The following is an 18,126-nucleotide window of genomic DNA, read 5'->3' on the forward strand; positions in this document are numbered from 1 at the left end:
AATAGTTTAATTACATTTAACTGGCATGAAAACACAACTCCTTTCGGCTACTGTAGGTCAGTTACCAAACCATTTTTGATTGATTGTTAATTTTAATAAAAATAAATGTGTTTCTTTCCTCTGTAAAGATATTTGTGTCGCTAATCCTCACGTGTGATTTATAATAAGTTAATAGCTCGTGTGAATGGTGTCTCTTACTGTATCTCACCCCAAATGGCATGAGATAACATCTGTTATACAAAGAGACACCCTCCTTCACACGACCTATTAGCTTGTAGACTATAGTAGTAGTTGTATCATAAAGCTGCAGTTCTGTGTGCTGGTTAATGCTTTTGTTCAAAACAACTCACCCACAACAACATGAAAGGTTATCAAGTTACATAGTGTGAGAATAGAGATCATATAACATTGTCCTCAATTATCTCTCACATTATATATAAGGACCCCCACCTTCTGAACTTTATTTGCTTTAAATTCCCCCTTAATTATTATGAATAGGTAATTATCTCTCAAACTCATTGTTTAGCTGTAAGGCGCTGTGTTTTGCATGGCTTTTTACATTTTAGTCATGCAAAACACGGCCCTGCCTCGTAGAGAATCTCAGGGGGTTATTTAGTCTTATCATTCCCTGGTGATTAAGAACATTCATTGTGTGTTTCAGGGTCCATTACAAATGTATAATATATATATATATATATATATATATATATATATATATATATATATATATATATATATATATATATATATATATAAATAAATAATGCACTTCATCATGGATATACATGTACAGATTGTTTCAAGATGGAAATTACCTTTAATAGATTTCCATGGTATAAATTTAGAAATAAAATGCATCTCCCTCATCAAAATAAAGTGATCAGTGTAAGAGTAGCGCAGAGATTCAACAACATCCCTGTGTCTCACCTGTAAAGGCAGGTGTGTTTACTGTCATTTACTTGAGCATGAGATTGATTTAACTGTACACAACATTATTTCAGATGTTCAGTCAAACAATTTAATTTCATAGTTGTTTCTTGTTACTTGCAAACATCTTGCAAATGTATCATGATTATGAGTATTATTGGCATTTGCAATAGAGGTACATCAGTGGTGGGCAACCTGTGGCCCCCCACCCCCCAAAAAATAACAATAAAATAGTATATTTATGTCATAGTAATTAATTATCCCACAGGAGAGTGAATCTAGATATAAGAAGAAGAAGAAGAGTAAATCACCTTTGCTAACAGCCTTGATACACATTTCTCCACTGTGTCAGTCCTAACCTACCAGCAGCACCCGTGACATGGGTACCGTTCGTGCAGCGCAGATGTCCGCAGCTCTGCGCAGATCTTCAGAATCCCAGCGCTCCCATTGGTGGAGCCGCCCAGACATCTGCGCAACACCAACACGACCCTTGAAACCCGTGGCGCAGGCGCGGCGCTGATTGGCGGAGAAGTGTGGTCTCAGTCTGCACGGCCAGGTCCGCTGCGGGAGTCCAGCCTTTCACATGCGGTGCGCTGAGCCGGTGCGGGACGAGTGCAGCCTGCGTGGCCAGTGCGCAGCCGCGCAGCCCCGCAGCCCCGCAGCCGCGCAGCCAGACCAGGACCTGCTGCTGCGGAACATGGACTGGTGTCTCCAGCGCCTCCACAGGGAGTGCGGCTCTCAGGCTGCCTTCCGCCCCGGGTTCATCCTCATTGTGCTGGTAAGACTGGGTCACTTCAAGGCACCCGCGGTATGTGCTGAGCGCTCCGTGATTGTCGCCGGTTATTGTGACACTGATGCTGAACAGTACAGTAGCCGCGCGGTTAATCGTGTTTAATAATTTGACACTTTTGACTGAAAAATATTGGCGCTGTTGTTGTTCAGGACGACGACTGTACTAAATGCAATGTGTGCGTCTTCAGATAGTAGCAGTACCGTAATTAATGAAGTAATTCCGCTCCGTTATTGGCGAATTAGTCGTTACATTGAAGCGGTTTGTTCCGCTCGCTGTTTGCGCGCACAGCTGGCACGGACAGGTTTCATGAATGCTCTGCACTCGTGTTAATTATTCATTTGGACTCGCTGCATTTTAATTTGATGATTAAAAAAACACACATTTTCATTTACATCCTAATATGCTCCCAGCCTCCAACCCCCATCCCACTTGCCACTATCTGCCAGCTGTGTATTATACATTTAATAACTTAAAAGCTTCCAGAATAATGAACACAGCCGCAGATGGTTTATCTCTATATCTGATAAAACATTGGCCCTGCTAAAGAGGGGATTATTAATACACAGCTTTCCCAGCATATACATTCTCTATTATTAACAGCATTTCAGAGGAAATTGCAATAATGCCCACACTGATGCCACAAGCTGGATTCTCTGTTTCTAGAGTTCCCCGAATGCACGTAGTTGCTCTGCAAACAACTCCCGGTAGTCTACACAAAGAGCTGACCTTGTTTGACATCGGCTTCTGAAACAGTTGCCAAGAAAGTTATTGGGATAATGCAAAAGTTATTTTAATCTTAAAAATAATGATATCCAAATTAGCTTTACATTTGTATTTAAATCTTCTTGATTATTTGAATAAGTTGGTATTGTCAAACAGAACAGGGGAGTGACTTTTTGCTGTTATGTCACAGCAATTTCTTATTGATGTTTGTTGTTATTCTTCTGGATCATAGAGACAAACATTGTAATTAAATATCCACCTGCATGAGTCTCTTTATATAAAAAAGTTTGGGAAAATAGAACTGCCTTGGGAAAGCTGTTGAAGACATAACATCACAGTAAAGGTTTTGTTTAAGGATAAACAAAGATCTTTGCCCTGACCTTCTAAAACATAATCTTCATAACTTTCAACCACCCATGACACCTTTTGTTATCTGAATATAACACGAACTTTGAAACCAGCAGCCTTATTACAGAAAGTTCAGATCTTTACAGCTGTGACATCCCAGTTGTTAGAGGAACATAGTTTCCTTGGTATTGTTCCACACATACAAGGTTTGCTTGGGGATAATGCCAAAGACTGGACAGCATATTTCAGTCTCATTTAGTACTTGCTCATTACTGGTTTAAAAAAAAAAAAAAGAGTGTGAAGTAAAAAAACAAAAACAATTTTTTTTTTACTGAAGATGAAAAATTAGCCATAGTTGAGCAGGTAACTTTGGGGGAATTGAGGGGTTTCCCTAAAAAATTCAGACAAAAATAAATGGAATGGAAAAGTGTGTATAATCCTCAGTGGAAACTAATTCAGATTCGGGCGAACAAAATTTGCCTACAACAAGAACTCTGCACCTCAGAGCTGAGGACCCGTACAGTTTGACAGTCCTGGCCGAGTACAGGTACAGCTTGCAATGCCTCCGCTTAATCTAGCAACATTCATTCTGACAGTGCAGGTCAGATTGGCCCAAACAAGCAGCCACAAGCCCATCTCAATCATCCCCACAGCCACTCTCCCCTCATTTGACACCAGCTGTTCTCATACACCAACACTGATATGCACACACCCTCACATTGTCTCTCTAGTGCGACTCCTCATGGAGCATTTCGATCTCAAACTTAAACAGATCCGTTATCGTTAGGGCCTGTTCCCTGCCTGAGAAGGATTCGTTGCCCGATTGAGAAGAATCTCACTTGGACATTAACCTGCTGTCCCAATTACAATTCCAGTACTCGCTGGGAAGGTTTCATCTGACAGAGGATTCTCTCCGAGTCTTATGCCCACTGCAAACCTGTCATCAAGCATGGCATTGTTTGATTTGGTCTGGGGCCTTGGTTGGGGTGAAATTGCAGACTCCGCTCACCACTACGCCTCTGGTGCTGTGGGAGGGATGTAGGTGAACAAACAAATACACACACACACCAAAATGTGTGCTGCCAATCACTTATCTAGACTATTATAGGGAGGACTGATGCAGCTCATCCACAGTCACAGATGCCCATGATTGTAGTGCAGATTGGGACCAGCGCGATCTGGACTGTAGCTTAACCTGCACTCTGCTTGTGCCAAGTGGAAAAACAACAACCAGGACATAAGGTTATTTGTGTAAAAACAAACGACCACGGAAAGTCTCTTCCTTTCATTTTGTTTACTTGGTCATTACTGGCTCGTTATTGAAATCAGGAAATTGACATTTACAGGGGAACTAACCGAAATTCCATAGTTTCTCGGGTTATTCTGTAAGTAGAAACATATTCTGTGGAGTGAGTTTATCACGTCCAGCTCATTCTGTGTACCAGAAATCTAGACCATGCTGGAAGTCATGTCTAATCATAGTCTGTGAAACCATTTGTCAGTAGAGATAGATAGAGGACTCAAATACACAGCTGTTTAGATTGCTTTGGTTTTGCTTTACAAATTAGCCCTGTGACCTGCAAGACAAAAGCAGATGTAAATTAATTCAGTTCAGAAGGTACCTGTGGGTTGTGGCTGTCATTTACAAAGACTGTCCATTGCAGAAGAGGCAGCATGTTTCAACTTAGCTCTCAAGTTTTCAAAACGTCAGTGTGTGAGACTTTGTACATTACATACGTGCAGTGACAGAAACCACTCTTGCAGGCTATTAGGTGTTTGTGGGTGCATGTGTTTTGAGTGGGGGGTTGGGGGGGACTTGAGAGATATGCAATCATAGCAAAAAACAACAACGATTTTGACTGACTAGTTTTGTTTGAATGCCTGCCATTGATGACATGCTTAGTTTGTTATTAACTCCTGCAAGAATCCAGGTAAAACACAGTTGGCTGTTACTCTACACAGCGTGGCCAAAGTGTGAGGATATTGACTTACTCCTTACAGAGTTAAGGTTACACTTTACATATCTGGTTTCACTCTATCAGGGAACTGCATGTATACTAGTCCTTGTTATAATAAATAACTAATAAAAACACACTGAGCAAGACTGGGTAGTGTGTTTCCCTCAGCACAGAACTCTACAGGACTTAAACAATAACCCCAAAGATTGTTACATCATTGTATACATACCTATGCTATCCTATACATTTATTTTAAAGCAGGTTTACCAGGAAGGACAGGCGATTAATTTTATGCTTTTCGTTATCTTTGTAACTTCTGACTCAAAGTGTGCCTCTAACCCGTTGTGTAGGACATTGCATCTTTAGGACTGGTAACTTGTATTTCAGTCCTGCAGCACAGAGAGGCCAATATAGGTTCACCCTTAATGCCAAGCCAAAATAAAAGGTTGTTTGCAAAAAGCTTGTGTCACACTTTCACAAAAAGAAACCTCTGTAGAATTATATGTTGCATTTAATTTTAGCATCAGCAATTTAATAATCCAGTCTTTCACCGATTGACGTTCGGTGAGGTTTTAGCTGTTGTCCATTTCTGATTAACGGTCAGCTTCAGACCATGGGATTTCCAGATATCCTTGTTGCTTTCAGAAAGGTTGAATAAAACATGATTTCTTGAATTAGGATGTAGTAAAAAAAACTTTTTTTGGAAGGACATACTGAAGTCCCAACAGATAATCATTTCCCACTATATTCTTATGATTATTCTTATAATGATGATGATAATTATGATTGTGGCACCTTTAACTGTGACTTATAAGCCTTGAATGCATCGAGCAGCCAGACCTGGTTACAATCAAGCATATGCGAGGAGAGGGTCTTTGGGGAAATTTGCTCTGACCGTCTCTCCCAGGATAGTTTCACAGACACTTTTACCGTCAGATTGACATGTCATAAATGTGGGAGCTTCAGCGCCTTCACACAGCAACAGCTTGTTCATTTTACACAAAGTACATGTGGGTTTGGAAAACCAAAACTGAGACGTTTCAGCCTTGGTGTAAAACAACATCCAGTTATAAGTGTTTTTAAAAACGCTGAACATCATAGCTTAGGTTCGTAATACTAAAACAAAACCTTTAGTCGAATAGTGCAAATAGATCAGTTTATTCAAAACTACTGGTTCATCTCTTAACAATAATGCTCAGAGCACGGTTATTAAGTCATGAATAAAAGCATCATAATAAGTACATGTCCCCATGTCGAGTGTCTGTGGTATTACTATAAGGGTACCCAAACATTTTGGGAATAATACATATGGTGATAGTGTTTGTGTCTGATGTTAACGTTTGGAATCAGTGCTGGTTAGATGCCTCTGGGCTGGGTATTATTGTGAAGGCTGTTCTGTTGCAAAGAGGAGGACTTGTACCATTTCAGGTTATTCACTGGACTTGAACTGATTACATTTAAATAAAAACTGGAAAAATTGAGGTATTCTAAAATTGTGACCGGTAGTGTATATAATGCTGTGTATCGTACTTAATTGCATTGTAATGTGTAATGCTCTGTGAAAATCATTTGTTGTGATCAGTTTCCACTCCCCAACTGTGTGACTGCCAAGAAATGTAAAATAACATCATCATCACTGGCATGCGAACATTAATGATTCAAGTGCCTGTGTGCATGTTTATCCTGTGACCAGGAGGGTTTTCTTCATTTTCCTCCCAAAGAAAAGCTGGTTGATTGACTGCTGTAGATTACCCAATAAACACCGGTACATGTGCATGTGCGTGTTAGCATTGCCCTGTGGTGTGCTGCCATCAAATCCTAGCTGTACCCTGCCTTGCGCAGTGTCCACTGGGTTACACAGCTCTCTGTGACCCTGGAGTGGATGAAGCAGTTATTGAATATGGATGGATAGATGGAAGGATGATTTTGCTAGTCAGTGCCATAGCTTCACAACTAACTGAAAACAGACTGTACTGAACATGGACCAAAAAAAAACTACAATAGCATATGTAACTATCTTATTTTTCATTCTTTACCAGGCAATGTTGGTGTCCTTGCTGATGTATCCATTGGTTAAGAGCCTGGGACTACACTTACATTCTGCAATAACCGGGAACTATATCTCAGAATATCACTCTGTGGCCTTGATCACCTGCCCCAATGAACAGACCGCCAAGGACATTGCCAGGTACTTTACAATTTATCAATTATAAGAAACATGAGAGTGTACAATCGAGAGGAGGCCATTCGCCCCATCACGCTCGTTTAGTGTTCATTAATAACTAAGTGATCCAAGGATCCTTAACAAACAAAACAAATACATGGACAAAAAATGGTAGAACTCATCTCTGTAAGACCTCTCTTTTAACCCACCCTTACACAGAATGTCACTTCAAGTATGAGGTGATGAAGATTTCCAAATTAACACTGTTGATATTTTACACTTACGGTTCTGAGTACAGTTATGCTAAGCATTTCAGTAATATAATTCAGCACAGACTTTAAAAGCTTGCGATTCAATTTTCATGCAACTTTAATATACTGCACGTCATATTAATAAAACAAACTGCATTCAAAATACAGTTTCCACAATAATATAACCATAAGCAACTGCCATTAACAACAATATAGTTATTGTACGTGCTATTGCCCATATTGTAAATAATTTACTTATTCGTGGTTATGCACACAATAAATGTACGATGACAGTTTCCTGGAAGTGCTGTTGTTACTTATCTGAAGTTGTTAACAAGTAGTCCTTGGCTGTTGGTCTTTTAACATAAAAAGGGGATTTATTGTCATTGTATCGACAGCTTGTTAATAACAAGAAAGAAAAAAAATGCAGAAAACTATTGCAACAACTAAAAATCATGTGAACCAAATGCCTGAAAACACTAATGCAAGAAATGTGCAGGAGGCATGGTTTCCTGTTTGGGCATGTTTATTTATTTAGTTCAAGCCACAGAGGCATCTGAGACAGACCTTGCACTGTTGTTCTGTGGAAACGGACCAAAATGGTTCCAATAAGCCAAGCTGCAGCCATTAAGAAGCCAGTTATTTTGAAGTTAAAAAATGCTTCAGTCCTTTTCTACCATTTATCACAGTTTCTTGGTTTCTTGGTGGAGACCTAATCATAAAGACAGAATGTGCCGTTGTCTCAAAATATTCAAATCAAATGAAACTCCATGTGTGCATATTCTCTTTACTTCTACACCAGGGGTTCTCAAACTGTTACAATTGACGACCCCATTTTCAAACTGGAAAAATGTCGCGACCCCAACATATATGTGTGTATATATACAGACATATACAGACGGGTCACAAATCAAAGGAAAAACCTGAATAAATTAGTGCAGGAATATAACGAATGCAAATGCCTCCAAACAGGTGTACTGCATTATACAGTTAAGTAATTAGCATCCTATCATGCTCTGTGGCATGTATAAAAATGCTGAGCAGGCCCAGTTGACCTGGATTTTGGATCAACATGGCAAGAGGAAAGGATCTAAGTGACTTTGAAAGAGGGCACGAGGGCTCACTGAATGGTTTGATGAGCAGGGGCAGAAAGGAAACGGTGAGCTACCGTGTGAGGTGGCAGAGAGATCTAGGAGGGTTAGGACAGAGGAGGAGGGGACGGCATGGGTAGAGTGAGGTGAATTAGTGATGGACAGAAGAGCGGTTTTGGTGGAGTGAGCCGAGGGAAATTTACATAACAGAGAGTCCAGGAGAGAGTGGTTAGACAGGAAAGCTGGCCAGTGGATTGCCGGGCTAAGGGTATTAGAGAGGAAGGGGTGTAGGGAGACAGGCTGTTAGCTCTAAAGGGAGGATGTGTGCTTTGTCTCACGACTCCTGAAGCAGAACCGAAGTCATAGCCTTGAGCCAAGTTCAGAAAACGGAGGTGGGACTGTTATTGAAGAAAGGCATTACATTTGTGTTTCGTTGAAGGACAAACTAGTCCAGATTGTGTGAAACCGACATGACTGTGGCCCAACTTACCCCCTGTAATGTACAGGGCAGCTGAGGCGCTCTGAACAGGCCATGTCTTTATACCAGTGTCCCAGCTGCGGCTCTGCCACTGAGAGTCCAGCACAATGCCGTTATACAGCACATTGCACTAGACCCACGTCTGCCCGAATCCCTGTCTAAACCAAAAGAAAATGTCACTTTGGAAACATTAGCATTCCTTTCTAAAGCCAATACAGACCACAAAATAATTAAGTTCAAACTATCATGCCTAATGTCATCAATCAAAAAATCTTGATACTATTCGTATAGGGCATGACCTCAATCTCAAAGGTACCGAGGGCAAAACAAAAAAGATAAGCATCCGCTGATAGAAATCTTTGCTGAGTAGCATTAAATGTTCTACTTAGAGAAAGATCTGCAACGCAAATGTCTACCTCTGCCATTGCAATGGCACATGGAAATTCTGCATGCAAAAGTTGATGACTAGTATTTTGTAACAAGAAAGTGTCTGATGTCAGCGGTGAGCTCAGTACGCACACACACACACACTAAACAATTTAATAATCCTTTGTCAGGGCAGCAGTAGTACGCTTTACAGCCACATGATTAAGAAATAGAGAAACTGTTTGTGTAAACGGTTTGCTTTCAAGAGTGAATATCACAGCACTGCAAACTGTAAAAAGGTTCACTCTCAGTTTTATGGATTTATTCACCAAATCACAAATTGTGTCCCAAATCTTTATAGGACCTTTAACAACTTATTTTTTCCTACTTCACCTCTCTAGAAGTAAAAAAAAAAAAAAAAAACACTACATCCCTGACATGAATGTTATGGCTTGGATAGTGTTGTGTTATTCATACTATTCCCCCAAATGAGGAATATGGTTAAAATGTCCCTGGCATTTTACATAGGGATTTGTTTTTCTTTCTTTCTCCTAAAATTCCTACTGTTGAATCAATTGAACAGATATCAGTTCTTAAATTACAGTTATGCTGCATTCAGTTGTATGCTTCTCTTACAAAGGATTTGTTGGCTTTTAACTGGTCAATTGTCACCTCTTACTTCATGCCTGGTTTCACCTCACGGCAAAATAATGTTTTTTCCTGATTTTCCATGATTGTGAAAACAGAATTAAACATTTTAGGAATGTTTGCTTGCTGGTTTCTGAACTTGAATGTAGGAAATGACATTGAGTAAGAAATTGCCGCTCAATAGAATGCTGTTAATAGTAAACTACTTTGGTAAATACACTTTTTAGAGAAAGAATAGATGAGATAAGGCAGGAACAATGTCGTCAGCAGATCAATACATTCTTGAGCTCTCTCCAATCAAAGAAAATAAACTTGGCCTTGTGGAGATATGCTGGACAGGAAAGATGGGGGTGTTACCTAGCAATACATGCAAAATAACAACCTCGCTTTCCATCGCTGGAGACCACCGGCAAGACCCCATTAAAGAGAAACACTTTGGTAGCGATTCAGTGGCAACACTTACACGAAATAACGTTAAGCGAGACAACGTTAAGTGAAGATTGCCTGTGTAAGGAAACAGTCACATCACTGAATTTGTTTAAATGTTACATTTCTTAAGGAAATAGTGCATAGTGAAACTACTAGTTTGGGCATGAACAGTTTTTGCTTTTTGTTCTAAATCACAGCCGATGCGCAACACCTTTCGTTGTGCTGTCCTGATCTGCGGATCAGGTTTACATTTTGGTCAGGAATCCAGGATGTCTTTTTGATCTGAAAGCACCTGCAGTATATTTGAGCATCCAATATGTTATCAGCTTACGGGAGGCAAACAAATATATTAAAGTGATCGCTCTTAAGACAGAGAAGGAGAGGCACTACCATGATTATAATGATGATGGTTTTATGCTCCTTTATGAGTTTCTGATAATGAATAGGTAAAGTTGATTACCAGTTTGAGTCCATCACACAAGCTTCCAGGGTTTCAGGATGCGTAATTCATGTTATCGAGTTACATCATGCTGACGGGTGGATGAGAATGACTCCTGGGGTGTACATGAGAGCTTGCACAGGGAAACAAATTGCAGTTATTACAAAATCATGACATGTTGCTTCAGAGAATAGTACATGTGTGTGAGGCAAGAAGCAGGATACCCTGCACCAAGGTCCTTTCTGCTGCCGGCGTGATCCATATCAGATTCTCATGACTTCTCATCATGATCTTTTCTGTGCTCTCTGAATGCCCATATTTGTATGCATGATAGTAAATACCCTGTTTTTTTGTTTTTTTTACTGCATGTGGTTGTATGTATGCATTCAGAAATGATAATAAAATATTTATGTATGTATGTAACCCTGTCTCAATACACATATTGCATGATCTCCAGTTTTGTCTGTTTTTTAGCCAGCTTCTCACTATGCCATAAGAGAGAAGGACACAGGCAGCACAAGATGTAGGGTCACAGTTAAGGGTTGCGGGAAAGGGAGCAAGTGAGAAATCAATCAATAACGCAAGAACCATGATAAAATGCAGTGAAGTGCTATCTAATGGGGATTAAAAGGACCAATATTACAAGTACTGTCTGAAAAGATGCGTCTTGAGTAAGCGCCGGAAGGATGTCAAGGACTCTGTTTTGACTATTCCAAGGTAAACAGCTGTGACACTTATGCAAATCTAAAATATGGTACAATTGTTTTGCCAAGTTTCAAGTTTCAATTCATGGTATTTGACCTTGCCCACATCATGACAAAACCACCATGACAAGTAGAACTTTAGACATGAGTCATTTTTTAAGCATAGGAACAGCACAGACTGGCAACCACCTGGGGGAATGCTTCATGGGGCTACTCAATTAGGGTTGAATACATTGTAGGGGAAGCCTGGTGCAAGACTTTTACAGTGGTTTCAGTTTTTTGTGTCACCTCAACTATTATTTAAATTAATTGTAAAATTTTGGGAGTAGACAACTGCGATTCAGCTCTCCAATCTGGGGGGAGGTTGACAGTCTGAACTTCAAGTAACAGGGTTTTTGTCTTTTTAATGGAACCATGCATTTGCTGAACTGAACCACAGATTCATAGTTTCACAAAACCTGCAGGAGTGCAGTTGCTGGGCAGGCAGGCAGGCACAGACATGTTATTGCACAAGAATGCAACTTGACAGGGTAATAGGCCAGATGTGTGGTTAATAAATAGCTAGGTCCTCCTCACTAGTTTGTGACCTAGTTATACCTTTTGCAAAATTATTTCACACAAATAAATTCTGGCAATATTTGTACAAGTCATGCAACCTAACCTGCCAGGCGCCTCTCAGGTTCCACAACGATCCAGGGTGTAGAAGGGAAACCTTTGTAAGGGGCAATTCATTATGAATCTTTTACAGTCCATGTTCGGCATTTTTCAAATTTAAAAGACTAGTGGAATGATATTCAAAGTCGAGCATTTAAGTTGTTGAACCAGAATGACTATCTCTTCAAAGACTTGCTTGGCAAATGCAAGCTGTTGTAAAAAGTTGTCGAATAACAATATAGTTCTCTATCTAGTGCAGAAGGATTGAAGTCTTAGGAAAACAGCTAAGTGAGCTATTAAAAGTAATGATTGCTTTGGCAGTCACTGCAGTGGATTTTCAAATGTAAATGGCAATTTGGTTTTCTTTCCTGTTCACTGACATGAAGGCAATGTCTGTAAATATTTAGCAGCTAAGTGTACAGTAACATAATTAGTAAATGGAAGCTTGCAAGCAGTAAGAGCAGACAGCGGCTCAGAGAGGAATAATAAAGTATTAGGTTAAGGTTTATGTTTCTAGAGCTTATTATAAGCTTTTTATTTTAAGGCAAATAGAAATGTTATGAAAGTTTCTCTCTCTCTCATTGTATAGCCTAAAATGAACTCTGTAAAATTAGAATATTTCAAAAGTACTTACTTATACTTTCTATGAGGGTTTGAAAGTCTGTGTAGTCCAGTGTCATCAAAAGGTAATTGTGAATGTCTTTAAAATTGAAATAAAACCAGTCACAAAGAGTTGAACTTTTTTTTGTTATATTAAAAGAATGAATAATGCAGCAAATATGTCAACTGGTGTTTCAAAACTTTGGAGAGGTACAAACATCTATATTTTACCTATTTAAGTAAATGTTTGCTTTTTATTAAAAAATACGCATTGTGAAATAAGGTTAAAATGCGGTTCAGTTTTAAAGGTGCGTTTAATGTGATCTGCAGTTTCAGCAACAAAGGAAAAAAAAACATGATCCTAATTTCCGTGTCCAGCTCCCCTTGTAATTGTGAAATGGGAAACATGGCACAGTATCCCACCATCTCTCTGTGAAAACAGCTGCAGTCTTCATTACCTTTAATTCAATTCTCTCAAATGAACAAGGAACCAATATCATTTGATTCTTATTGGCTGTACCAATATATCTGATAATAATGTGAATATTAGTATCTTCTCACAAGAGCAAGCACCAGCTTTCTATCATAGAGGTATTAGTTTAAGGCAAATATACTTGGCCTGTGTTTTGCAATACATTAATAACTGGGACAAAAATGCTGTCTGACCTATATCACACAGCGTAATCGTAGTAAATAATACTGGTGAATAAATGAAAACTGAAGGGTTCTGATTGAGGCTTTCATAAAGTCGTTGACTCTTGGGTGAAGAATCAATCACTTGCGCTAACTCATGTGCGCTCTGTCTTCGTCTCTTTTTTCACCAGAGCGATAATGGAGAAGAGGCTGGCCGGGTGTGTGAGCATTCTGCCAAAGAGCTCCACTATGTAAGTGAACCATTAGCTCCTTGTTCAGCCTTAATGCTCGGTTACAGCACCTGATTGAGTTCAGCTCAGAGCCCACTCCAAACATGCCCTTTCCTAGGCAACGCACAACTCGTCCACGATTAGAAAGGCAGTGATTTCTGTTTTTAGGATTATGACTTGGACAATTGCGTCATCGATATAGGGGAAGAAAACCGCGACAGCGGTGCTCTCACCTGAGGAACTCATCCTTGTCTGCTAAAGAGGGGGGGCATTGTAAAGCTTGGAAGCAGATGGTGTGAAACGCACTTCACATTGACAAAACGCTCGCCCTGTGCAAGTGTTACCGAGTCAGGACAGTGGAACTTACAAAAGATGACATTTAAAAAAAAGTGATTTATTGACTTGATCCTGACTGACTTGACTAACCAGAAGGCCTCACAGAGATTAAAAACTCCTTTAGTCACCGTAGGGGTTGAGATGGGAAGGAAACGGACAATAAACCCCAACTACGGTAGAGGTGCCAATCTGGACCGTGTCACAGCCGACTGACTGGCAGTCGCGCACCCACTGGGGAGCAGGCAGTCGGCTGGGGTTGACTTGTCTGGAGTCAGAAAGGATTTCCTTTTGCTTGCCGCACAACAGGGCTTACCAGGAGCCTGTTATCGGCAAGAGCTGGATTATTCCTCCCTCCCCTTCGGTCTGTACCATGGACTCGCAGTGTGATGATAAGGGGTTTGTTTTCTAGGTGCGGTGTTCAGAGGATAAGCAATAGCACCAATGTCCTTCCTGTGTTCAGCACAGAAGTAGTTCCAGTAAGGCAAGCTGATAAACATATTGGAGGGTACAACATATAGTTGCCAGTTTTATATAAAAAGAAAAAAAATCTGGATCTTGGATGCACAACAAGGGTTATGGTTTGTGTAAACGGCACCATGTCAGGAAATGGGGATTAGATCATATCTAGAACACAGAGTACAAACCAGGCCCAGCATTGTTTAGCTTACATACTGACATTTGTTATAATCAGGTTTCATAGTTGCATAACTGATGGCAAAGGATAAAAATTAAGGACAGCAGGTTCTGTGGCTACTTACACAGCCAAACGTAAGAGACATTTTACTTAAACTAATTTAAGGAGTGAGCTTGTTTTGTTTAATTATTTAATCGGTTGGAGGCAAATTGTCATCACACGTGTCTCTGCAGTTGCAAGCGTTCATAATTAAACTACTCCAATTTTTCTAAATCCTTATCAAACCTTTTCATTTCACTTGCACAATCCCCCAGATCCACTGAATAAACCTGAAGCCCTGATAGAGAACCTCACACCGCTGTCTTTAACAGACTAAAGTGTTCAGATGGGTTTGGATATTTATATGTAAACTGGTTTAATGCAGTATGAATAGGTAGATGTCTTTTTAATGTTTAGAATTAGGAATTTTAAATCGGTTTGGCACATGGAAGTCCCTTAGTGATGCAAGAGAGAGACAGGCTGCTGACTCGAGTCCTCTGACCCAGCCACTGCCCTGGCCTTTCACACAGTCCATGTTGCAAACAGCAGAACTAACTCACTGTAAGGAGGACCGATGCATCTCTCGCTGATAACACTGCACAGATCACAGGCACTCTGCAAGTACATGAATCAATACTGCACGACAAGCTGAGGAAACCCTGAAGACTCGCGCTCACTCAAACCCGGCGGCTCACTACTGACTGCACACATCATTCAGACTCAAAGCAGTGCTGTCCGGACTAGAGGACTCAGCCTCCTGCTCTGACCCCGTTAGAAGGTAGATTCATTCACGAACAAGATGCTTTTGATCAGGGTAAAGAGACGAGAGAATTACAAAACAACTGGTCAAGGAGAAAAAGAAAAGTGACTTGCATTAATTTGACTCTCTCGTGTAGGTACTATTGGAAGGGGGAAATCCAGGATGCAACTGAGATCTTGCTGGCAAGTATTAAAACAATCTTTTCAGAGTTTGCAGAAAACAGTCATGTCAACACCACAAGATATATGGGCTATTGTTGTAGCATCCTGTAAACCACCCTGCATAAGGCAGTCTGCCAAGAACTAAATAATAATACTATTCTTGCATTTTCCTGTAATCTAAAGTCTGAATACAGCTCACAACCTTTTCCAATAGTCATGCTAATTAATAGGTCTTCTTACCTTAAATTGACGCTGATATTGAGTTCTTTCTGCTCTTTGGTCAGCACGGTCTACATTGGGAACTGCAGACCCCCATGTGGATTTGCATATTCTTCTCATCTCTGTAAACTGTAAAATCCTTGTGTACATTAGTGTTGTATTTCCTTTTTTCCGCTTCTGAATATAAATTAAAACTAATCAAATATGCATAGTTGACCTATACTTTGTTACATACCAGCATCTTTGTTAGTTTGTCCACGATTTTGAAAACTTCAAAGCGATTTTCTTTTCTCCGCCTCATATAACTTGTGGTGCGATTTATCATCCCCCTTTAAAACACTGGCTTGCTGTGGTCAATGTTGCCTCCAGGGCACGTTGTCCACTTTTGAAACCATGGGCCTGATTAAATCAAAACTTTGACCCACCCGCTAATAGAAAACTACAAAACTACAAAACTGTACTCCGTTGTGGCTTCATTTTTAGTAAGATGCCACTTTCTTCTAATCATAAATGTAACTGCAACTATGTACAGATTTGTAGTTTTCTATTAGCGGGTGGGTCAAAGTTTTGATTTAATCCAGACCCATATCCGGTCCATTTGTATTGTAGTAATTTTATTTAAATGGCTGCTCAGTTTTGGTATTTAATTTATTACAATAAAGTTTACTTGTCTTTGATGGTGATTGTTAACGTTGATGGAGATTATTTATGAATTTGGTTTCAGGTGAATGGTGTGAATACCTTCAGTTTAAACTGTATATTGATTATCATAATGTTATTTGTGATGGCCAGCACTGCAGATACTGCACAGATAAATAAACCTGTCTTCCTTCTCCTTAGCTCGCTCAGACAAGGACTTCCAAAATCCAGAAGCTTATGGAATATGTAAGGCAAGTTCATGATTTGCTTTATACACACAGTACAGCATGTCAGGATGTCCCAAAACCTAGTCCGGAATATTTTAAATTAAGACTATATATGCACTAAAAGCACTACAATGTCTGAAATCAAACTTAACATTTTAATACAGCCAAACATAAGATGCGAACATAAGAGCTCGGAGCACAATGCCCTGAGGTTTATGAGCAGCTTTTAAAGATCTGCAGATATTCATGAACAATTACTTTTAAAACAACATCTAATCTGGCAGTGAATCTGATGCGTTGTTTAATCATTAAGCCATGAGGTCGTTATTTAGAAAGCTTTCAAAGTATATAATGACAAACATCATTATTAGGTTTGTTTTTACAGCAGGTTTTGACGTAAAAAGACACTGCCCTGGATAAAACAAAAAAGCATTTCTAGTGTAAGGAGTTCTCTGGAAAGAGAAACTGTAATAGTCACATTTCTATAAGACCTACATTTTTATATACCTATCCTATGTAGTCCACCAATCACTATTAACATATTGTTATCAATGGGGCTGTTTATCTTTTTTCTTCACTTACATTTATTTCAAAACAACATATCTCACCAGTTCCTTCCTCTAAAGATAAAGAGAGAAGTATTCAGAGACTTGCTTACAGTCAATTTAGAATACAAAATACAGGCAATGTTTAATTATTGTTTTTCCTTGCACTAGCAATTCATATGAACCAGTTCATTATCATACACATCTCACCGAGATGAAGAGAAATGATTTGTGTCTCAGCTACTGAAAGCTAACCGCAGAAGCACGATATATCGAGCCTTCTGGAAACTAGGCCATACACGATTGCACAGTTTTGGAAAACACAAGCTTGGATTAATTTATCTTTGGCATTAATGTGGCACAACACAAACACTCAACGTTTCTGGTTTCTACTACATCACTGCACTTTTTCTTGGTTTGGATAGACGCTCAACTTAATTTAAAAGTAAACATTGATGTCTTAATGTGCGAAGCCTAACCTCGACGCAGTGTTCTCCCGTCTCGCCACCGTTTCCCCTCCCTGGGCCAACATGCCTGAGCTTTGAGATCTGAATGAAAGACTGTCTGTAACCAGCTCCTGTATTCAAACCAGCTGACCACAGATGGCGTAAGGTCCGAAGGTGCGTTTCTTTAACGGGAATGTTACATTCTGTGTGTTTTTTTTAGGTCCATCCACCCATTTAGACTCACTCCATTTATGAGCTTTCCGATTGACCACGGCAATCCCTTTTACATGCAATGGCTGGACGAATCTGTACCGGACGACTGAAGTGGGGACCGGCTTCCTCAGACCGGCTCTCACTGTGAGGAGGAAGGTGAAGACTGATGCGGGACTGTGACCAGGGAATCTTAATATTGAAAACTGCCGAGTCCTTGTGCTCAGAGTAAACTGTCACATGTCTGCAACCAGTACTATATTTATCAGATTAGGTGGTATTAATTTATTATTTTTTTAAATAATATTTATATTTCCTACTTCTATGATCTTATAGCAGTTTATTAAACATTCAACATCATAAGATTTTAATGTTTTTTTGACTATATTAATACAGTACTTGATGAGCTTTTCTACAAGAAAATATTCAATGAATTAATTTTGTAAAAAAACTAAATGACCTCCTTACACCTGG

At 39.7% G+C, this 18,126-nt stretch overlaps 1 protein-coding gene across 2 annotated transcripts; it reads left to right on the forward strand.

The window, feature by feature from the left end:
* The first annotated feature begins 1,448 nt into the window (after window positions 1-1,448).
* On the forward strand, window positions 1,449-18,126 carry LOC136758423 (protein CutA homolog). Of its 2 annotated transcripts, XM_066712750.1 has the most exons (6): window positions 1,449-1,705; window positions 6,789-6,937; window positions 13,398-13,457; window positions 15,342-15,387; window positions 16,426-16,475; window positions 17,663-18,126. In XM_066712750.1, the coding sequence occupies exons 1-6, from the start codon at window positions 1,511-1,513 to the stop codon at window positions 17,763-17,765; spliced, it is 603 nt and encodes a 200-aa protein (XP_066568847.1). In that variant the 5' UTR covers window positions 1,449-1,510; the 3' UTR covers window positions 17,766-18,126. The 2 variants fall into 2 exon arrangements, with proteins under 2 accessions (XP_066568847.1, XP_066568848.1); XM_066712751.1 differs by lacking the exon at window positions 6,789-6,937 and having other exon boundaries at window positions 1,624-1,705.

The sequence above is a fragment of the Amia ocellicauda genome, chromosome 9, assembly GCF_036373705.1.
Source record: "Amia ocellicauda isolate fAmiCal2 chromosome 9, fAmiCal2.hap1, whole genome shotgun sequence".
Lineage (NCBI taxonomy): Eukaryota > Metazoa > Chordata > Actinopteri > Amiiformes > Amiidae > Amia > Amia ocellicauda.